At 41.8% G+C, this 23783-nt stretch overlaps 2 protein-coding genes across 3 annotated transcripts in view; both read right to left on the bottom strand.

Annotated features, from left to right (window-relative positions):
- kcnh2b (potassium voltage-gated channel, subfamily H (eag-related), member 2b) overlaps positions 1-4602 on the bottom strand; it is a 206469-nt gene extending 201867 nt beyond the window's left edge. For both annotated transcript variants that reach the window (XM_027274373.1, XM_027274372.1), the window contains exon 1: positions 3893-4602. In XM_027274373.1, coding sequence (XP_027130174.1) covers positions 3893-3968 — 76 coding nt within the window. In that variant the 5' untranslated portion in view covers positions 3969-4602. The remainder of the gene's footprint in view (positions 1-3892) is intronic.
- Positions 4603-7443: 2841 nt separating this feature from the next.
- Positions 7444-23783, bottom strand: part of sspo (SCO-spondin) — a 69350-nt gene continuing 53010 nt past the window's right edge. The window contains exons 111-118 of the mRNA XM_027274369.1: positions 21696-21742; positions 20101-20265; positions 19230-19438; positions 18058-18153; positions 13454-13514; positions 12753-12883; positions 9907-10057; positions 7444-7857 (exon numbers count right to left, since the gene is read on the bottom strand). Of these exons, the coding sequence (XP_027130170.1) occupies positions 7835-7857; positions 9907-10057; positions 12753-12883; positions 13454-13514; positions 18058-18153; positions 19230-19438; positions 20101-20265; positions 21696-21742 (883 nt within the window). The 3' untranslated portion in view covers positions 7444-7834. The remainder of the gene's footprint in view (positions 7858-9906; positions 10058-12752; positions 12884-13453; positions 13515-18057; positions 18154-19229; positions 19439-20100; positions 20266-21695; positions 21743-23783) is intronic.

Here is a 23783-nt window from a genome sequence, read left to right on the forward strand (position 1 = left end):
CAGGCTGTGTCGTGCTGGGAAAAATCTAAAAAAATAAATCATGATGACCTGTCCTCTGTGTCACTGTTCCACCTTGTAGCACCAACACCAACGCTCACCTTTGCTTTGCCATATTCATCTTCCTGCCTGCCATTGGTCAACATCAGAAAATTCTGACACTCTCAGCTTTTTCAACAGATGCAGTGTCGGTTCTGTTGCCACTATGATAAAATGATCAGTTGTTCAGTCGTTGTGCCTGATGCCTGTTTTCAGGCTGATATCATGCGGTCTGACTCTAGCATGAGCAGAGAAGTTTGTCATCTTAGTATTTAGTTAAAATCCTGATGTTTACACATATGGATGGATGTATGGATTTCATAAAGCCCTACCACTGACTGGTCACTGAACTCCCTATGTGACCAAAGAGCACGCTTCTCATTGACTTTCCTCCGGTGGATGCATCAATAATCTCTATGCAATACAGATTTGACCTCTTGTTCAGTCCTGTCTAAGAATCCAATAACCAGCTGTTTGCTGGAAATCAATTTCTGTCAGCTACTGTACATTACTGTGCACGCCGCCTGGTACCTGTTTGATTTGTACACATTCCCAGATTGGATCAATACACTTTCTGTTAATGCGACCTCACAGGTCTCATAATGTATCTGCATGATGTTTGATTCTTTGAACTACAATATGTAACAATAATGCATTATAATGTCTAAAATCAAATAGACCTTTATTGTTATATATATTGTGCTGCGTACGTACATTGTCCTGATGTTTCCAACAATGTTGAAACCCAGAGAAATAACTATCACCTAAAAACTGTATTACATGACCTCATTTGTGAGTCACGTCAGATTTTATTGGCAATAGTTGTTGTTTAACAATGAAGACCGCAACTCCCATGATCCCACACTACTTCACAACAAACAAGCCAAAACAGTCAAATACAAGCGAGTACATGCTGCTGGTAGATTACTTCATAACATCTCAGTCTATCACAACAACAGATAAAATAACAACCGCCATGATAACTTTAATATCTTCTATCATAAAGCACTGTGCAGGGTTTGGGTGTGTGATGAATCTTCAGCCTACTCAAACCGGCCACCCGGGATTATCTTTCACTGTCACCGGGCTGCTTTTACAGTCTGAATGTTTGAGGTTTGATCATCTCAAAGTAAGATTTTATAAATAACAAGTTATTTGTGAGTTCCTCCTGAGTTAAAAACTTGAAACTGCAAAAGTGCAATAAATATTCAGGAAGAAGGTAACAAAACAAATCACCACGTCTTTTTTTATCTTCAGGTAATGGACTAACCAAACTGCTGACATTTTGCAGCAGGAAGCATTCATCATAGCACATACAGCATATGACAGCAGTGAGCCCACTGCATGGTCTGTGCCCAAAATAAAATTCACCAAAATGATTATTTAATTCTTCTTTTAACCACTGCAGTGCTGCACTTTTCCTTAAATCTGCTTTGTGGAAACTAACCTGAGATTCGGTGCTGGAGGAGTCACTGTTTGCTCTTCTAAACGTGATTGTAAGAACGTTGTATAAATGAAGTCACAGCGCTGGTTAATCAAACTGTCACTGTGTCTCAAGAACATTTACAACAGGACTTCTCTGTCCTGTCACACAACAGGCCAGATGGAAACGGTCTCCATGAGGTGTGTGGTGACAACAGATGCCCATAGTTTGCTCCTTAATCATCTCCTCCATGGCTGAGCATCAAGTATCCGGAGCTTGTGATCTTAGTCCTTTATTATTTTAAAAGCAGTCCGATCGTCGGCCGTGCTTACTCTACCGTGACGGCTGCTTCTTTACACCTCTGTGTTCTGAGATGGTTTCCATCACATGCTGCTAGAATAAAGAGGACGGGCCTCCTCTTGATTGTTCCGATTATATTCGCCCAGCCTCCATTAGAATAAAGAATTGCAGTGCATTACTGAGTGCAAGCCCACACCACGCTCTACCATTCACAAACACCAGTTTACTCAACTACGGATAACATGAGAGGAGTGGGCTCATGTTTCAGGCTCATGTAGAGCAGCGGGGTCAGGGGTTATTCTGAAGAGAAGAGTTTGCTGTATGAAAGACAGATTTGATTCCAACCACTCTGGAATCAGTAAGGATGTCTAAACAGCTGCTGGTGTCCACTGACGCTCCTCCTCCACATCCACCAGTTCATTACCCACGGCCATTAGACACCATGTCATCAGCACCATCAGCACGCTTGGTTACCCTGACCAAAAGCCTGCGACCATCAATAGAAAATGATTCTGAAGATAAGAGGCAGTGGGAAAACATTTGGAAAAGCACTGACGTCCCTCCCAGTCGCGGGTTTTGTTCCCCCTGTGACAGTCACGTCCTCTCATAAATAATCTCCCACTGCACAGAGAGGCTTCCCGCTGCACGCTGAATTCATTCAAATCAGCTCTAAAGATACATCACAGTGGAACGAGTACGCAGCGTTCCACTGAGAAGTAGGAAACGTTCACCTTTGCAGGGTCAGCCATGCTTAACAGGACGGAAAAGTAAGTACTGCAGGATTAATGTCAATTACCCAACTTCAACGTCAATTATTCAACTTGACTGCACTCGAGTTTCAGCAGCTCTGTGTTGGGAAACAGGGTGTTTTTGCACCAAATCCACCCCTCTAACACCTTCTTTGAAGCTCTGCTGCTGCTGTGACTCTTGGGTGTTACGAACGCAGCAAGACATCACTTGCTGATCCAAAGCAGCCTTGTGAACCGCTCAGCCCGAGAGCATATGGCGAACGGTGCAAGGCAGGAGGTCAAGTCTGGTAAAGACTTGCGTTCCCTCCCAGGTATCTAATCTGTTCCCCTAGGCACTATCTGACATTTAAAAAGTGCATTTAAATCTACAATAAACGTCTCCCGCATCAGCTTGAACTAAATGTTAACGTTACACATCCTCCACTTTATCCCTCACATCATGGCTACCATCATCCTCATCATCTTCATCAGCCCTGAGGCGAGTTTCCGCAGCAGCAGACGTGCCAGTGTGGCTCCCGAGGCACGTTTGAAGTCTGGTCACACATTCAGAGATGGAAAAAAATCATGAATGATTTGCATCAAAGATAACACCGCTGGCAGGGAAGTGAGGACAGATGAAGCCTGTGTATTTTTGAAATATAAGCAGCTTCAAATTTCATGCCCGCGGGCTCTATGAAAAATTTAGTAGCTCATATTTATTGTTTGTTTTTGGAGTTCATAAATTACTGCAGATTAGTTCAGTTTTTTCCCCTTTGTGGCAAACAAAATAAAGCAGATACATGTCTGTAAATAAATATACATAACACCAGCTAGACCTACAAATATAAACAGATATATTCAATGACAAAATGTGTCATTTTTATGTGTTTCCTGACAGAATCACTGAAGACGGCAACAGCCCGTGTGACACTAAATATGCTTTTATATTCTACCCGATTGCTCTGTAACACACTTACGGCCTACGGGTGACAGATGTCTGTTGCAGCTGCAGGGTTACACATCCAAAAATAAAAAAAGAGTCCAGCAGATCAGATGTGTTCATGTTGTGATCAGAAATGAATGAGGTGGAAAACAGAGCTGGTGGAAAGTTTTTTAGGATTTCATCTTTAAAAGGAGAAATCACCTTCATATGAGATTGGATTTCTCTTTGTTTATTTTGGTACCTTGGCAGCATCACTGCAGCACTGTGTGACTTGTCAGAGCTGTTAAGCATGCATCAGCAAACATTGTTATTGGGGCTAATCTGGAAAACAAAATGTCAGCTGGAAGCCTCCTTTGTTAAAGGACATTTTTAAACAGCCGTTGAGTCAACAAATCAATTATTAAAAGTGGGGCCTTAATGAAAGAAGCGATCCCACAGAAGGTTATAAAACAATCATCTTACTTTGACTGTCGAATTTCCTGATGATCGTGTCCAGGAAGGTGTTCTGCGGAGCCACATGGCCCCTCCGAACCGGCATCTTCGCTTCTGTGGCCCCTGGACTTTGAGAGACTTTGCGGGAGTTTGAATAATATCACAGCGAGGCTGCGTTTCCAGTCCCTGCAGCCGAGCGCACGATGCTCACTGCGCTCCCTGCATGGAGACGGGCTCAGCGGCAGTAATCCGGGGGCCAAAGTTTTCCCAAGTTGGTCAGAGAGACGAAAGGCTCGTGGTCGCTCTCCAGGAGAAAGTGAGGAGAGGAGGCGCACTGTACGCACGGCAGAACTGAGCCGTTTCCAGCCTCCAGTTTCCAGGTTGAGAGGAGCGAGGGTGTCTGTTTCTGTCCCCCGAGGGGAGGGCCGCCTGTCAGGTGATATTTCTTCCTGGTCTCACACTCGGTGGAGCACAGCAGACCTCTCATCCTGCACTGCAGCCCGCTCCTGTGAAGCGGACTGGGCGAGCTTTCCGACGAGCGTCGTTGGAGCCATAGTTGGAGCGCTGGGCTGCGCGTCTTTCTTTTTTTTCTTTTATTATTATTATTATTATTTGTTTCTCATTTCACCTCCTCACTGCGCCTCTGTGTCTGTGTGTTCACCTGAGGAGAGAGGAAACACAGAGATGCTTCAGAGCGCAGATCCGCGGCTTCGGTCCTCCTAGATGGGGGTTTTTTTTTTTTTTTTTAGTGTTTTTTTTTTTTTTTTTAGTGTTTTTTTTTTTTTTTTTAGTGTTTTTTTTTTTTTTTTGGAAGTGTTCTTTGTATCTCTCCTCCTCCTCCTCGCTGTGCGCTCTGCCGGATGACTTCAGCTCCACCGGAGTCTAGCTGCGCCTATTTTAACCCTTTGCTCATCAGGAGCGGGTGGTGTAGATGAAGTAGATGCGCGCACAAACATCACCTAAAACACTTTGAATGACACCGGAGCTTCTCAAAGTGGGGCCTGGAGATTATTGGCTGCTACCAAACAGGTCTCAGTATCAGTAGTGAAGTTCATATTATTAATTTGACAGAAATCTGCATGTGTGGAGACTGAGGGTGTGAACATAACCATAACGGACAGCCTGTTATCAGCTCAGGGAGTTTATCTCACCTGCGGCCAAACGGCTGCAGACAGGTGTTCAACTCTGAGGTTATCTTACCACACACACACACACACACACACACACACACACACACACACAGCTCGGCTCTGTCTGGTCCACGCAAACACACACCTGCGCTCAGCGCGTCTCTCCGGCTGCTCCTGGATCAGCAGATCTCATGTGGTGGTGGTGTTGTGTCTCTTGTTGTGTTTCAGGGTTGGAGGGGATTCACCGCCCAGGCTGCTCAGCTACGTCACACCGTCGGGGTTCCCCCCTTCCGTCATGCTGTGGGATGGTGCCTTCACGAACAGTCGGATATTTTACATTAGACTAGAGGCGCACATGGATGGACTGAATTTGACCCGCTGTCTTTATGTGTGAATGAGTGGAACATTGAATCAAAGGACTGCCGTGTGATTTCTTTGTGTCAGACTTTACTGCACTGAAGGGGGAAGGGCTGAGAGACACTTCATGGGGTCATTTCTTCTTCTTAATGTTGCAGAATAAAACTCATTCTCTCCACACTGACTGAATGTTATGATGCTTTTGAAATTGTGTTTAATTTGTGGAAACATTTGACTGGGTCTATTATTACACTGATGACTTTAGGGAGCAGAGAGCATGAAATTCTTGTCATCATTTTATGATTACAGTTACAGCGTCTGGATCAAATGTAGTTTTTGGTTGCTAAAGCTTCATCGTGGAAATCAAGCGATATGGAAAGCATAGCCAGCATCTACATGCATAACCTCTGTATGTAACATTTAATAAATATACCAGCAGTGAGAGAGACTGTGTTTCAGGAAACCAAGCAACAAGCGTTCCAGATATGATCGTGTGAGCTAAAGAAAGGATTCTTCTTTTTCTGACTGCACCTGAAGGCAGCAGCCTGCATGTCCAACAACTCCTGTTTTGCCCTTCAATCCTTTAGACTTTTAAATCCATCTCAGGGTGGAACAGGCCTTGACAGAGTCAAACTCCACTGTTTTTAGTTTTGTCAGAGACATGCTTAAAGCAACACTGCTGCTCGCTGGATGCATTTATCAAAATGACCCGCACAGCAGCATGACTGCATTCATTTCTTCCAGAGATCAGTGTTTTGATGATTGGTTAGCCATGATGAATTGCAACCTTGCAGTTGAAGGAGGCCGGAGGAGCCATCCATCAAAATGTGACATTTCGGTATGAATTAAAAATGCATCAGTTCCTGCTCTTATTACATCCAGCAGTGTTTACTACAGCAGCTGAAAGCTAGAGGGAGGCGTGCTGGTCAGCCTTTCCACTCTCAACTCCCTTATTTAGTCAGGAAAAGAGAGAGAGAGAGGATAGAGGAGACAAGGAGGGAAAGGAGGGAAAGAAAAAAGCAGACACTTTCTTGTCATAGATGAGTCAGATCACAGCCTGTCAAACTCTTTCTGTGTTACCAGCTTACACGCACACACATAGAAGGATGACTAGTTGCTTAAAGAGTTCTTAATGTATTTTACCTTGTGCAATAATGATTAAATGTCCAAATTAAGGAAATAAAAAGCTTCAGTCTTCACTTTGACACATCCATTAAAAGCTACACCTTCTAAGAATGAAGAAACATTCAGCAGGTAATTAACTGTCATCAGACAGATCACTTTACATAACATGTGTTTCCAGGGAAACATTTTCCTAAAATATGTGCAACTTTATTTATTCTGCACAAAATGAATCTTTTTCTGTTGTTGTTTGTTTCATTTTTAGGAATACATCTCACAAAGAGGCACATCATTTGTTTAAATGTGAAACCTAAGAGATGAAACCTTGTTTGGAAGCTTGTGTTAGGTCAGAAATAAATATTCAAACTACAAAAGGATGATGCAAAGTCAGGTAAGCTCTTTTTGACAAAACAAACACAGAGATAATATTCCTGATAGTTACATAACATGTTACAGTAAAGCTGTGGATAAATACTTTCTTAGAATCTCTTATTTCATTTATTCCCTCCTCTTCACTCGAGTAAAAGTGTATATGTTTATAGATATGTGTAAATTACAAGAACTAGAAAATCTGAAAGTATTTTATCTTTATTAAAAAGACAATGTTAGTGATCTAACCAATATAGTACAGTGAGTTAAAGACAGGCTCTTTTATTTTGTATGTGTCAATGCTGATGATAATCTCTTATCTATCTGAAATCAGCTCAGTGTAACGGGTGAGAACGTCTGGCGGTGAGGGAAGTGGAAGAGATGGTGACTGTAAATGCTGTTCAAAGATATGAGATGTGTATCTTTAAAACAACTGATAAGAAAAATAATGTTTTAAGAAGACAAACAGTGGAGAAATGTTTATTGACCGGTCCACTGAAACTACACTGTAAACTGCAACATGTAAAAACATCTAAAATCCAACATAAAGCAGACTGCTGGTACATTTTTTAAACATACAAATGAAACATTTCAATGCAGAATAGGTTTTGCTTGGATTGTTTCATAGGTCCTTTAATATCTGTATAAATATACAGGAGCAAAAGGCTGTACAGGCTGAAGAATAAACAGATTCAGAACATAGCATCCAGTCATATGATGACTAAGGACTACAGAACAATGTGTACATCAACACGGACTCAGGACTACATTTTCCATCCATCCACATCCTTCCATCACCCAGCAGGCTTTCAGGATGGCACTCTCACTTGACTTGCTGTTCATGGTTGTCCTGCTCATGCTCTCTCGAGTTATACACATATTCACACTCGCTCTCTCTCTCTCTCTCCCTCATACACACACACACACACCCACACACACACACACACACACACACACACACACACACACTCAGCTCACAGAGACACACACACACTCAGCGCCTGGACAGGTCACCTCCTGTGAAGAAGAGAAACAGTCACAATTATTTTCTGTAATAATGTGATTCAGGATAATGGACGGAAATTACAGAGATCCCAGTCAGGGCTTCTTACAGAAGGCAGAACACTTGATATATTCTGTAATATCTGCATTTCCATTTTTGAACTGTATTAAAAATCTATTAAATTAAATTGACTGCAAATATATAACAAATGATTTGAAATGCATTCATAATACGCAGCATATGGGGGATGTATCCATGTGAGTTGTCTGCACTCTTGTCTGTAATGAGTGTGTGTCAGAAGAGAGAGCATCAGATGAGAAATGGGAAAACTTGTAGTGGCAGTTAATATGTGTAAGTGTGTGTGAGAGCGGCCACACATAATCAAAGATTGATTGCCGGAGCGACCAAATCCGTCAAACGTGATGTCCACAGGAGTGTAGTGCTGGGAGGGGAATATGAGCTGAGGGGATGTTCTGTGTCATATGTGGCTACATCCAATTAACTAACGCAATCAGCCATGTTGATGAATGGATTAGCACATAATTGCTTCAGAGGTGGGATCCTTGATTGAATTATTCATGGTGCGCTAAGGCAAACGTATGTTTTGCCAGGATTAGAGCTTATGTGTGTGTGAATCTGTGTAAATGTGTGTATGTCAGTGACCACACGTGTGTGTATGTTTGTGTGTCAGCTGAGCTTTTAATGGAAAGTGACTGATGAATTGTATTTAGAGGAGGAGACAGACATGATGGCGGAGTGTAGCAGCCACTTACTGACTGAGCTGCTTACTGGTCCTATGGACCTGCTGCCTCTCGTGCTACCTGCACTCATTCTCAGCAGGTGATACATACCAAGGATCACACTGACACGGCCTCCTGCTGTGACATCACAGACTGCGTGAACTTGATTAAATTGTTGATGTGACACAGTTGTGGATTTTTCTGTTCTTCAAATCTGCCTTAATGTTTCAAGTTTAATCTGTCGTCAGGGCGAAAACTCAAGCTCAAACTCAGAGCTGAAAAACTACAGTGTGTATTCCTTCTCAGTCTGTGGAACAAACTGCCCCACCATGTCACATCTGCCCCCTCCATTGACTCGTTCAGCCCACCTCTTTTCTTTGGCTTTTGAATGTGCTCACATTTTTACTGCTGTTTGGTCTTTACACTGTTTGTTTTACTGTTTTCTACCTCATTGATTCTGTCTGCTCTCTGTGCGGTTTATGTAAGACTTTATTGTCTGCTCTGTCGACCCGCTTTCATCTGTTTGTAGAGTTGTCATGATACCAAAATGAGTAACCATGATACTATACCAGACAAAGTATCACGGTTCCGGGTATTATCGCGATACTGCTGCCTTTTTTTACTATTATTATTTTTATGAACTGCAATGTACTTATACAAGTCATAAATACTAAATATATATAATACTTAATTACTTATAATGCTGTTTGGTGCATGAATTAGACTGAAACAAGTTTGAAACAACGACGCTCGGGCCTGGTGCTTCTGCCATGGTGAGTGTGTTGTCTTGTGTTTGTGACTGTAAGCCGCTAAGACAGGCGGGCCCGGCATCAAATCCCCAGACGTCACCAGTAACAGGCAAACAGCCAATCATTCAGCAGCTGTGTAGTTTGGTTGCAGTAGTTACCATGTAGCGGAAACTGGCACTGGTAGTATAGTAATCCACGGTAGTACCATCGTGTAGAAGTTCTAGTATAGTAGGAACCGTTACGATTTGGCACTGCGGGGTACCGTGGGTACCATGGGTATTGTGCAACTCTATCTGTTTGTAAAACACTTTTGTCAGCTCATAATGTTTCAAATGCATTATAAAAAGAAGCAGTCAGTAAAGTTCACAAGTTCAAAGTTGTGAAATACAGTTCTGTAAAGTTGACTTTCCTGTTTGGAATATGCCTAGCATCTTCCTGTCATTTCTCTGTGACTGCTGCAAACCTGGAGTGTGTAAACATGCAAACATGTCTAAATATATTAAAATTCCTGGTTCTCACACTGACATGAAACATGAACATGCAAATCCACTCTGCCACACTCATTCTTCCCCACCTTGGCAGCTGGTGCATTCGCAGCTGTGTATGACGGGCAGGACGACCGGCTCTCTCTCTCCGCTGTCACACTGCAGGCTGAGGAAACGGACCGGGCTGTCAGGGTCCAATCTGTAGCTACAGCACTCGCAAACTGACTGGAGGTAGGGCTCCTGGAAGAGACAGGAAAAGAATGAGTGGAGCAAAAGGAGGAGAAGTGAGCCAATTAGGAGACTGGAATATGATGAGGAGGAGAGGGTGAAAGGTGTAGTAAAGAAGCATGTCATGACATAGTTTCAAAAGATGGGAGAGAAAGAGAGCAGAGGAAAACAGAACAGAGAGAAGATGGATGAAGTTGGAGGAAACTGTGAAACAAGCTCCACAGAAACAGAGTAATGTGAAAGAGATCACTCGGATGAAGCCACAAAGAATTATTATCAAACCATACAGCTCCACAGCTCCCTTTAGCTAATTGTTTTCATTGTCCAGCAAACTCCTCTCATAAATCACACTTGAGACAGCGTCTTTTAGCAGACAAGCTCAGATAAGCCCACTGTACACTGCCCAAAACCAAAGCAGACTGCTATAGTTCAGCTGCTAAACATAGTCGCACAATGTGCAGCTAAAAAGCCAGATATTTCTGTCAGGAGCTGGCTGGGACCAAAACAAAGTTCCTTCAAGTTGCTGTGAAATTTTTTTGCCCTGAAGTGACAAGAAAATTAATATAGCTATAAAACATATAATTACACAATCCAGACAGAACATTTCCGGCCACTTGGGGGCAGAGAAAGAAGCTGTGCAAGACCTCATGGTGCAATGGTAGTGCATCTGACTCCAGATCAGAAGGTTGTGTTCAAATCACGTTGGGTCATATATTAGTGGTGCCAGGAGCTCAATCCATAGAAACAGAGTCCAGCATGGCCCACAGTATGGAGTTTGGACGTGCTTATATCTCCTGTTTTCATGCCCATAAACCCTGTGTGTATGGCTGTATTTCAGGCTTAAAATAAGAATATCACCATTGTGGGATCAATAAAGTTGTCATCTTATTCTTTTAAACACAGCGCTCACATATTTTCACCATATAAAATGAATCAATAATCAGTCAATTAAAGTCCATTTACACACCCAGCAGACATAGAGACATTAACACATTTGGACAACATTCACACTGTCTAGCTCTATTTTGGTCTCCACAGACATAGGGAAATATCTGGTTCTTTAGCTGATCCATGTTCACCAGTTGCTAACCCTACTTATCCTACAGTCAATGTATTGACAATTTTTCACTAAAGTTGCAACTGCACCTGGAGACAACACTGCTAAGTGTGGTGAGTGAACCAGAACATTAAAGCTGCAGCTCATAAAACCAAAACAATGAGCTGAGAGATGCTAACACTCTACAGAACTGAAGGGAACCGCAGACTCTTAAGAATTATCCGTGGCTTCAGTACTGTGAGCTACACATTTCACATTACTCACACTGAAGAATTTGGCCCATTCATTTTTTAATAAAATATAAAATTTTATTTAAAATACTGATGAGTGCAGCTTAAAACTCTTTACAGAAAAACTATGTCCGTCAGTGATTTTGGATTCTAAATGTATTATTATAATGAAATAGCATTTCTTTGTCCAGCCTGTTTTACATGATAGACGGCAGCTGTACTCATGTGTCCAATTAGTGCAGGCAAGAGCTGAAGAGGAGAGAGGCTGTGGAAAAGTACAATGGATGGAAGCAGAGAATGATAGATAAAAGGGGGAGAAGCAGGTGATGGGGAGGCGTGGGGGGGTCCGAGATCAAAAACTCAAAAGCACCTTCTACTTCTAAGTAACAGTTATTAGCACTTCACACTCTTTGAAAAGTCCACAGTGGTGTGTATGTGTGTGTGTGTGTGCTTGCATGCATTTAATACTTCAGCTCGTGCTGTGAAAGAGCATGTGATCCTCGTGAATGCATTCCTGCTTCTTCCAGTCCTGCTGATTAATGAAAAGGGAACTTCTCTGTGCTGCCTAGTCACCAGTTACCATCCCTGGTTACCACAGTAACAGGAGGTAATGACACATTTGGCTGAGCTGATGTTTATTTTTACTAATCTGACTGACTCTATTTTTACAGTGGACATGTATGGATGCCAAAGAAGAACAAAGTCACCATGGTGATGAAGTGATAAGATCACTGTGTTACAAGATAAAAAAAAGGACAACAAGTGAAGGCAGGGAACAAAGAAAGGAGAGGGAAGCAGATGGAATCATGAGCAGACTCTACATGTGACCCCTGCACAAGACTCCTGTTCAGAACGTCTATATTTAGATCAGTGGTGACTCCACTACTAAATGATGTATGTGTGTTTACCTGCATTCATGCAATGTGTGTGAACTGTGTCTACAGCTAACAGAGACTCTATAAAGAAGTCAGATTACAGCAGGTGTGAGCAGCTGAACGTGGCCACGTGTTTGACTTCATTTTGTTTTGAACTCTCTTAACCCCACCATGCCAGGTCATGCTTCAAGAGGAAAACAGATGGTCAATTTGGCTGCACAGTTGTGGCAATAATCCTGATTATTTTCCTGCATATTGTGACCAGTGTTATTAATGAGTTAACGACTTTGTTAAGATTTGAAGGAATGCTTTGTATCCACCTGTTTATGATTTAAGACTGGCAGATATTCATAATTATGACTGAATACGATGATGTTCCAGTTCAGGTCCCTTCCCTCCACTTTGCTGTTAGTATAGATCGTTAATTTGCTACCAGTTGTCATACTTGTCAATACTTGTCAAAGATGCCTTATAGAAAGATAGTACTATCTTTAGTGTGTGTGTGTGTGTGTGTGTGTGTGTGTGTAAATGTCACTTCTGCGTACCTCCAGGATGACATCAGTCCTCGAAAGACAGCGTCCCCTGCAGAAGCTGACCTCCACGTTGTCAAGCCGACAGTTTCCCTTGGTGATGTTCCTGACCTGCACGTAGCGACGACACTCTGGCTCGGGCTCGCCTGGCGGAAAAGACAGAGAAGAGGAAGAGGGGCAAAGTGAGATAGGACAGAGTAATGGGGAATAAAGAGGGCAAGGAAAAGGAGATTATGAGAAACCAGGAGCCAAAAAAGCATAATGTTTTTAATTATTTTTTGTATTTGCATGAAAAAGGAGGAGGAAAAAGACAAAGGAAGAGACTGAGCCAGAGAGCACAGTGACATTGCCATGCTCGCTAGCAGCATGTGACATTTCCTCCACTGGGAGAAAGATTAAAGCCTCAATGTAGGTTAAGTAATGTAATCTCTCACTAATTGGGGACTGCAGCACTTGGTTTTTATATTTATTTTACATGACCACAGATGAACAAACATTACTCTATAGAACAGAGCATCTACAGAGATGATGATGATGATGATGATGATGATGATGATGATGATGATGTTGTTAATGGTCTCAGGTTTATTTGTTTATTTAACTGAGTCTCTACTTTTTACATCTAATTACAGCTGTGATATAGGTTTGATTTCTGAACACAGTCTGTAAGTGGATTTGTGGATTTTGCGTCATGTTCTTGTGTCTGTTACACTGACCTGGAAACTGCTTTCTGCAGACTGGACAGCAGCTGCCTGGTTCCTCCACCTTGACCTCCCCCTGAGAGAGAGATAACATGAAACATTCTTTGATCAGAAATCACAGTCACTGCACTCAATCAATTTACTGGACAGCTATGTTTGGACAGAACCACTTTTGACATGCATTTCATTCAACATGTAACGATGAGCACATATTGTATGCACACATTCTTCACAGGGACAGCAACCAGTCCTAGAGATCAAGGAAACAATGCTTGGAAAAATTAAAGGAGAAAACACACACCTGGGAAATGTCAGAGAGAGGAAACAAACACTTTATTTGAATAGTCTGCCCACAGATAACATTCATTTATCTTTGTTTATAGATGTTATACAGATTATCTATCAGTGTACATGAGAATATGTAACAATTTATGAATACCAGAAATCTGTTGTGTGACTCAAACTTGATCTCCCTGTGTTTCAGGATCTGTGCCGGTCATTTCCCTGCCAGATCCAGCCATTTCAACTTAACAGAAAACACTAGAGTACACTAGGTAATCAATGGTAAAATCTAATAAGACAAAAAGTTGACAGCCATACTAGCAACCTGAGGCAATACTTAGACACAGTGGAGCTTTGATTTAAACATTAACATCAGCATCAGCATGGCTCTAAACACAGCTGAGGCTGATGTTGCAGGAATTTGGTCATAAACCAAAGTTGACCTGATAGTGGTGCTAAAGGGAAATGTTACAGTTCATCTAGGGAAAACCTAAATGTACCAAATTTCATGGTTAATTATCCAATAGTAGAGATACAGTATTTCAGTCTGGACCAAAGTGGTAGTCCCAGACCACAAAAATACATTAAGTTGTAGAAAACCTGTGTAAATTGACTGTCCATCAGCAACAACTGTCCTAGTCCTCACCACCCAGAGCAAGAGCCCTTGTTTTCCATCTAGCCAGTTTAGGATGGCTTTAGACCTGTGCAACCATGAGAGAGATCCAGCATAGAAATAAAAAGAGGGACAGAATATCAGACCAGCTAAAAAGATGGGGAAATGCAGAAAGTGAGCCATAAAGACCAAAAATAGCAAGAGAGCGAGACAGTGACGTAGGACACAAAGGACATATACAGAGAGAGCAAAGCCACAGAAGGAGAGAGAGAGAGATCCAGAACAGTCCAGAGAAAAGCAGGATGTCCCGTGGTGTCCCTGTCTGAGAATAGCTGCTGTTATCATGCAGAGTCACACTCACACACAGTCTGACAGCAGGCTTCAGCACCAACACCAGCCTCAGCTCACCCCTGAAACTTTACCCAACCACACCAGCTCTCTAATACACAAATACACACACATCTCCTAACTGCTCACCCTGAGGATTTCTCCTCCTACTCTGTACTGCCGCCAGCCATCCCTCAGGGAGGGAGGGAGCCCACTCACTTAAAGGGTGGGAGATCACTAAAAGGACCATTTCAAGTCCTTTAACTTAAGATTCTGCAGGTGTGTGTGTGTGTGTGTGTGTGTGTGATGTGACAGGGGGTGGATATAGTGTAAAATGTTGTTTATGGTTATGAGATGAAAGTAAGTGCATTTAAAGTTAAGAGTCGTCAAGTCTGTGTTGTCTTCAGGCTGTGAGATACAAATCAGAGCTCTATTAATGTGTTGGCACAGAAACAAGACAGAAGAGAAGTCAGAGTTTGAGAGGTACCATCCCATGTCATCACTAGATATGATAACAAAACCTTCAATTCATAACCTTTGAAAGGCGCTCCCAGCAGAGCAGCAGAGGCATGTTAGATTTCAGTTTTAAAAAAGCAATGCACTTAAGTGTAAGCCGAGTCCTAAATAAGACGTGTACACTGACAGTAACCAATTCTCAGCCTGTCAGGAGAGGGAACATGGTGCATTAAATGACCTTTTCATACTGGCCAGGATAAGGAGTGCTTTCACTGACTTAACTTAGTGCAGGCGAGGGATTTGAAAATGCAAGCAGAAATAGTTGCACAACTCCAAGCCCTCTAGAGACTCTGTGTAAAGACCTGGACACACCACAGGTGGAACACTCAGTAGACTGTCTTCTTTGTGGAGCTCATGGTGTAATCAACCTCTCCTTTAAAGTTCTGGATGTCAGCAGAATGTATTTTTACCCGGCCTTTATACAGCACTGGTGTGCTAAAGATATAAATTGAGCTTACTGTGTCAAGGATGAGACTGACTTTTCTGCTATGACTTTTCTTAACTTCATCACCATGGATTTTTTTAAATAAATTAACCCTGTTCATTAGTAGGCCTCTTTGATTTTGAGACAGAATAAATAAGACCGAAACTATCTGCATGGCTAGAAAGATAATGAAATCTAAGTGAACTGAGGGGAACAAGGAGAAAAGACATTCCAAAAGGTCGTTTGGGTGAAAATAGCTTCAACTCTTTCAAAGACACCACAAGGGAAGCCTCAGTGGCATGCCACAAACAATGTTTACTGCAAGCAATGCTCAGTCATCTGCTCCTAATATTGTCATACCCTTCTCCTCTATTTCGATCTGAGGCAGAACTGGATGGAATCTGTATTTGTATCTGGATCTGTGTCTTTATGTGCTACCAAAATTTCCACCTGTCTCAAGGATGACAAAGATGTCTTCATATTTCATGTGGATTTCTATTTGTACAGAACACATGCATAATTTACACTTGGCTCATAGTCTCCTGTGAGATGACCAGCTGTTGACCACCCATAGGAGCAGATGACTGAGCATTGCCTGCAGGTTGAAGGCAGTCACAATGACGAGCATGCATGTACCCATAATGCCTTGTGCCTGACAATGTAATTACCCACACATATGCAAAATGCTGCTGCAAAAAGCTAGTTGATGAACATTTCTAAAATGTAAAATACTTAATATGTTGAACTGGAATGTAAATCAATTATGTTTAACAAGGAGGAACGAGCAGGTTTGTGTGTTTCATGGGAAGTAGGGTTGTTTGGCGGAGAAAGGAAAAAGTGTAGGCTTGTGGGAGGATCGGACAGGGATCGGTCAGGTATTGATCTACTTCAGCCAGCGACTTGCAAAGACCTTCCCACACATTCTTGAGGGAGCACAGCATTTTCTCCCTCGCTCAGAGTAATTGAGATGTTTGTGACCAACAGAGACGCTGTGTGAACTGTACCACCCCGGGGTAGCAGTGGCAGTTGAAAGGACTGATGTGTTTTTGTGGGAGACTGATGGTGCCTCTGAATGTGAACATTCATCTCTGCTTATCTGTGTTTGGATGCAGTAGTCACACACGCACACCTGCAGAGGAGCAAACAAGTGGGACTACAAATGCAGCTTTTAGCTACACGCCTTTCTCAGAACCTCCAGAAAATGATGAAGTGTGGAGTTTGGTACTGTACGTGTGTGTAGGTGTGCACATATTGTGTGGGTTTGATTTCAGCAGTGTAAGTCTGGTAGTGTCGGCTAATATTAGGTCTGATAGTATAGTCTAAATATCACTTTTGATCCATCAACATTCCATAATGTGGGCTGTGTTTCTGTTATTACTATCATCATTGTTATTGTACATACTCAGATGCTGACCAAAGTCACTGCTTTCCAACCAGCACACAAGAGGTCACGAGATACATTTGAGGACTCTGAGGATAATTATCAGGGTAGGAAATAAAACATTGTCTCTATTCTTTTCTCTTATTAAATACTCAATAGTTTCACCTCTTTGCCTTTATCTAGTTAAAACACTGATAATTAAAAGTCCTTCAACTGAACTGCCTCCAACTCTCTGTAATGCAGACCTGGAAGTAAACATTACTTTGTTTTAAGGACCTACAAGCAAAATCATTTGCTACAAAACTCAAAAGATGCCTGGTGCGAGGACAGATAAAAAATGTGAAGTGGAAGAGCTGCACCGTGCAGACTGACTGTGAGAGGAATCTACAATGCAAAGATGGAGACACACAGACATTATTATAGTTCATATTCTCCTCCACAAGAAAATGATTGCACCTGCCTTGCAGACAAGGCAGCGCTCAGCACATAGGCAGGAAGATTAGTGCCACTTAAGTTGAAAGGTAAAGGTCGGATCTAGAAAGCATCAGCATCACCTGCGTGTTCATTTATAAGACCATGATATCTCAGGTGCTTAGATATTGAGCTTTAGAAATTCGTCAGAAAAGCTCCTCTGCACCTTACTGCTGTAATTAACTGCAAAACAACATGATGTTAGAGAAACCTTCCTCTGAGGGACTTTACAGTTCTACCTAACGTTATTTTTAACAATATTTGTGAATGTCTTAAATAATGTTGTGGTGCTGCATACATGTACGTATACATTCTCTTGTAAAAAAGAGCTTGTGGTACTAACTGAATAAACTAAACAAATAACTTGAGGATGGACAACAATGATGCACACTTTGAAACAACAGAGATTTGCCTGGTAGAGACTTTGTCATAGCGTTCCTTCTGAGGCAACTATCCACACTTTTTTGGCATTTAGAATTGGCCAAAAATGTAGTTTTCCAAAAAAACAACAACATATCAATCTTAAAATAACAAATAATTGTGCCTTAATGTGAAAATTAAAAGTACATACACAATGTCAGAGTGTCAGTGTGTGTGTGTCTCACCTCGTCACAGTGGAGCGGCGGACATTTTAACTGGCACAGTCTTTTCCCGTTCACACAGCGACATGACAGACAGCCCTCCTCCCACTCTGATCCTGCCTGGCTCACACACACAAAAACACACACAATATTTATATTGGCTCTCTGGACTTTTGAAATGCAGGGAATATTATTATTTCAGTCGGTGCAGGTTTGATGAAGTGCAACCAGGCACAGCTCAGGATCCATTTCTTCAATGAATCCACTGAAACTCTGGCTGCACCCTTTGTGCATAATTCAGATAACGACGGCCCATTATGATGCTGTAATTATAACAACACATAATACAGACTACATTATACATTTTATATGTGGCATGTTAGCTATGGAATCATTAACATTGCTCAGTTTTTACCCTCTAGGAAGTGCCTTTGTGGCTCACACTGAACCATTTGGCGTAATATTCATGAGGTCGTTGACTGGTAACCCATAGAGGGTTTTTATGTGGACATTAGTCATAACAGCTGACAGAAACGGGAGAAACAGAGTAGACGGGCAGAAAGGAATAAAGTGACAGATAGAAAGATTGACTGAGAGGGGGAAATGAAGGGATAGAAAGACAAAGAATGAGGGAGAGAGGATGAACAGTAAAAGGATGGAGGAAGTGAGAGATTGAACACGGATCCTGTGAAGAAGGCTAACTAGTGAGAGATAAAGCAGAAGCAGAATGAATGAAGAAAAAGAATGAAAGAGAAGGAGAAATACCTAAAGAATAAAGATCAGAGGGGAGATCTGACCACTTGTCACTGTATGATAAATTCTTATAATCCTATAATATCCCCTCCATCATAAATAATTCCTAGAGGGCTTGCCAAGTTGCAGTCCGCGTGCCGGCTTTCTTCGGCACTTCCTACATAATTGATGACACTGAGGGCTAGAGAGGCATTGTAGTGTAATGTGGCCTGCGGGGCATGTCACTCATCTTCTAATAGGCCCTTCTTTATGAGTAAATAACACAATGGGAGTGAAAGGGAGGGAACATAAACAACACGCTAATGGTAAGGTTCAAACAAATACCACAATGAGGCAGGCACAATGGGTACAAGCGGCCAAGTTAGCCGGGCAGCAGATGTCTGTTTACTATGGGTGTGAGCCACACTGTGTGTGTGTGTGTGTGTGTGTGTGTGCGTGCGTACCTCCCGCAGGATGCCCTGGTCATGACAGGGGCAGAGGGCGGGGATGACACACACACCCTCCGTGTTTCGGTAAAGCCCCTCACGACACACACAGCCCTCGGTGGAGCGGCTGCAGTTGACGGGGGAGGAGTAAATGTCCTGGCAGCTCCTCTCACACAGCGGGACCTCTTCTGACGTGCTCCTCTGCCACTGCTCCCCGACAGGACACGCTGCAGAAGTGGAAGAGGAGGAGGAGGAGAGGAATAGTGAGATGAGTGAAAAAATATATCAAGGAGAAGAGGAGAAAATAGAAAGGATGCTGTCAGAGCTTAAAGAGCCAGAGAACATTAGCAGCTCTGTCCTGTTCTGTACTGGATGGAGAAGTTTACACTCCAGCAGCTCCGGGATATGTTATTTGCAAAACACCAGTTAGTCCTCATCCTAAAATCCTTTCCTTAGTTCCCTTGGAAGCTAAGCATCCAAGGATGGATGCTAAATTTTAGCCTGTAGTTTTACTCACATATAAAAAGACAGATGAAGACAGTGTTTTGAACAAACTCACGAAGCAAACATTAGCTTAATTAGCCAGCTATAGTTTATAACATCTGCCAGCAACCATTGTCATTTCAGCTGCCAACACTGACTGTCAACGGGTTTGTTTAGCTGTGTCTGAAATCACAGGGAGAGACCCATTACTTTAAAAATGAGGAATTTCCAGTGGAGACATTTGCTGCTGTTATCACTGTTATTATGTACCATGTGATAACCGAAAGCTTGACAGGCATAACAACAGTAACTAAGGGAGGCTTTTACAAGATGAAGAAGAAGTGTCATGCTGCCATAAATATTGTTGCCATTATTTTATGACACTGCTTCCCCTCTTCTCACTCACCACAGTCAGGGGCCATGCAGGTCATGGTGCGGTGGTCAGGGCCCTCACACGGAGCCCCTCCATACTGGCTGGGACGCAGGATGATTCTGGTGGAGCTCTGTCTTCCCGTACCACAGCTTGCTGAGCACGGACTCCACTGGGACCAGCTGGACCACTCACAGTCCACTGCAGGAGGAGAGGATGAGAGAAGAATATAAACATGTTTAGGCCACTGTCAGTTTTATCTTCTTTATCTGCAGGAGTAAGGCCGCACATAGAGAGTATTCGTCCTCTGAGCACTCTTCCTCGGCTTACCCAAATAAAACTGCAAAGACAGCGCTGCTTTTTATTAAAGCCATTTGTTAACTGCAACATGTAGCAGAAATAATGCTGAAATGTGTAACTAAACCCCAGTGCTAACATAAGATGGTGCAGAAGATATGGTAGCTTTTTCATTAATTTGTACATTCTCAACAAAGACTGCTTGTTTTATTTTTAGATTTGATTTCAGAGGTCTCTTAGGATCAACATTAAGGAGAAGGCAAACAAAAACTTTGTTTGTATCATTCTTCTCTTTGATGGTTTGTTGTATTAAAAAGGAAAATTGCAGTATTTGTCAACCGTCTTATTTTTATCCATTCAAGACAGACTCTAGCAAGAGCAATGTGCATTAAAGCCATGGAGAATGAGCTACCTTTAACCTTCCGAAAACAGGAATAACCTAAAACAATTTGAATCTCTACAACTGCTGAACTTTACACTGCAAGGTCTTTTTACTGGTCCACCTGCAGGCGGATTTACCTGTTGCATTCACCGCACACAGCGGTTTCTATTAGTGTGACAACAAGAGTCACTTTTGATTTAGACTACTTTCTCCACAGCTGCTCCACTGGTCACAACAACCGCCGCAAGGATTACCAGGGGACTATGTTGTTTAATCCTTCTACATTCACACTATTGACTGATGGAAGTGAAGTGTTTTATCCACCTGCATGTATGAACTGTTTTCTCATCAGTGTTAACTGTTCTGATCAGTGTTAATAAAAGATCCTATTTTTACTGGCTGGCTGTGCTGTCACTACCACACACACTGTATTTTTCTGACAACATGATTTCTGTTAAATAGAAGCTTTACTGAAAGCTGTGGGAGGCAACACTCCCTAAACACTCCACTCAACACCGTTCTTGCGACAGAGGAGGATAAAAAGCAGTGCTGATCAGATGATGACAGACAAAAACCCGGGTCAAATCACACAGCTATTCACACATTCAGGTCTCTCATGAGGATACGAGGGGGTTGCACTCTCGACGATCTACTCCCCCATTATCTTTCAGCTCTTTCTCCTCCCACTAGTTCAAGATGGTATCACATGTTTACGAAACAAAAAGCCAGTAATGGCCTTTGTAGGCTGTGATTGATGTGACTGCCACTCAGTTATTTGAGCCAACTGTTGCAGCAGCTGTTACTAACTATAGATAGGTTGACATATCTATCATGGTTCTGACAGTTCGACCACAGATTATTGTTGCTGCTGCTTTCATTGCTAAAACAGAGAGGCCCAGTAAACTACGAGAAATGCATTTGGTAAGAACAGCTGTGACAGAGCATCACTCACCATCACAAACCTCTGAGGTACAGTTGAACACTCCGCCATGGCACACACTGATAGAAAGAAAGTTAGAAGAAGAATCAGCTGAGGGAAGTAATACGAGGGACAAAACAGTAAGGTTGATATTGAACTCTGAGGCACCAAAGCAGTCATCATGTCCTTCAGCTGACTATATTAAATGAGTAGAAACCACTGAGAGGAGATGATGTGACTTACGGCATGTCTGCGGCATGCCAGACTATCTGTTACAGCAGATATCATCGCACCCAACTCAAGTGCTGTTGACTGAATGGATGAGACAATGAAATTCAACTCTGTCGATGCTCCACAACACTTTCAATTATTTCCATTTAGTCAAATTGTCATTGTCAAATGACTTGACTTACGTGGTATCTTGGTACAGTTATCATTAATAAATCAACCTAACCGTGCGGTACTGCTTGTGCTGGTGTTTCTTCTTCTTTTACCACACTTCCCATCAACCCCTGTGCATATTGTTGAAAGACACTCCTCTCCTAAAAGTGAATACATACACTATCATATTTTTATAGTACTACATGTCTAGGTAGATGGGTGCACAATACATGCATTGTGCAAGATTCCTGCTAAATAAACTATAAATAATAAATAATAGGCAATGCTGAAAAACTTGATTCAATGGTCACACATATCGTACTGATGACACTGAAGTCTGAACAATGATTACTATGATAATCACATTTTTTACTGACATTAGACTGAGTATATTCATCAAAGTATTAAATTATTGCAATGTGATTTGTGTGGATTAGCAAAGGAAACTAACTAAAAAGAATACATAAACAATATAGTTGCATACTATAACAAGATATTATAAATTATATTATGGTGCACTCAAATACATATATTACTTTACATATATTACAGATAGGATATATTACTCATAAAATGTCTTTCATAAAAATATATTTTAAAGTGTAAAGCTGTTGTAACAGACATAGAAATGAATGATGCTGTATGGTTCTTGTATGGAGTGATGGAAATCTAAATTAATCAGTGCAGGAAAGAATCCTCTTGCTGCAACCCAGGCTATGTATTACAGTCCACACCTAACAAATTATTAATGAGGAAAATTATTGTCTGTTTCATGTGGACATGCAATCTACTTTCAATAACAGAAATGGGCGACTGGGTGGACATTAAGATTTATGAAGAAGCAGACTACTGGCTACAAATGTGCCACGATGTTCTTTACAAGGGTTGGATGAATACATGCAGGGAACCAATTGATTAATAGAGGCAATGCTGATGTAGAACTCTTTAAGCCACCTTAGTGTAAACATCTCAATATAACAAATTGAGGTTAGTATTATTAGAGCATTTCATTAGTGGCTCAGTGAAAGTCAGGTTCAAGTTCACTGACTACACCCAGCCATAACTGCCATCCATTCTATTTGGTATTAAAAATGCACATTTTTTATGTTGTGCTCACGTTTGTCTGCTCCCAGTGAGATGGTTATGAACTAGAATCTAATATCAGTTTCTCTTTAGTAGCTTTTCTTAAGAGGCAAAGAATATTTTTCAAAAAATGTAACTTCCAACCAAATCCCGTAGAATGCATGGTTAAACATGCTTATGATATCTCCCCCTGTTTGTGCTCTCCCCTCTTGAATGCATGAAGGATAAGAGGCAAACTAGTAGCTAAGAAAACTTACTTCTACCTGAATCTGAGGACATAAGCAGTGTCCATTAGTATCCTCCTATCCACTGTGAGACAGTCTGTTGTTTGTTTCCTCAACTTAAGCTGTGACAAGGTGTAAATAATGGAAACCAGGAAAAACTCTTTTCTTGGCTGCAGCTGGAATATAAGTTAACAATCACATGCATAAATTTAATATTAACTAGATGTCCAGCTTGTGTTTGTTAAACTGGTTAATAACAAAACCCAGCAGTTTTCACTTTCTTTCTGCCTTTTAAAAAAACAACATGGTCATGAACTTTGAGTTGGCTTGGTAAAGAAAACCTAAATGCATAAACACAATTGATTTATACGAAGCAAGAATCTCATTGTGAACAGAGGCCCAGGTTCAGCCTGGCATTTATGTCCCCTATGGG

Source organism: Larimichthys crocea, chromosome XXIII (genome assembly GCF_000972845.2).
Source record: "Larimichthys crocea isolate SSNF chromosome XXIII, L_crocea_2.0, whole genome shotgun sequence".
Lineage (NCBI taxonomy): Eukaryota > Metazoa > Chordata > Actinopteri > Sciaenidae > Larimichthys > Larimichthys crocea.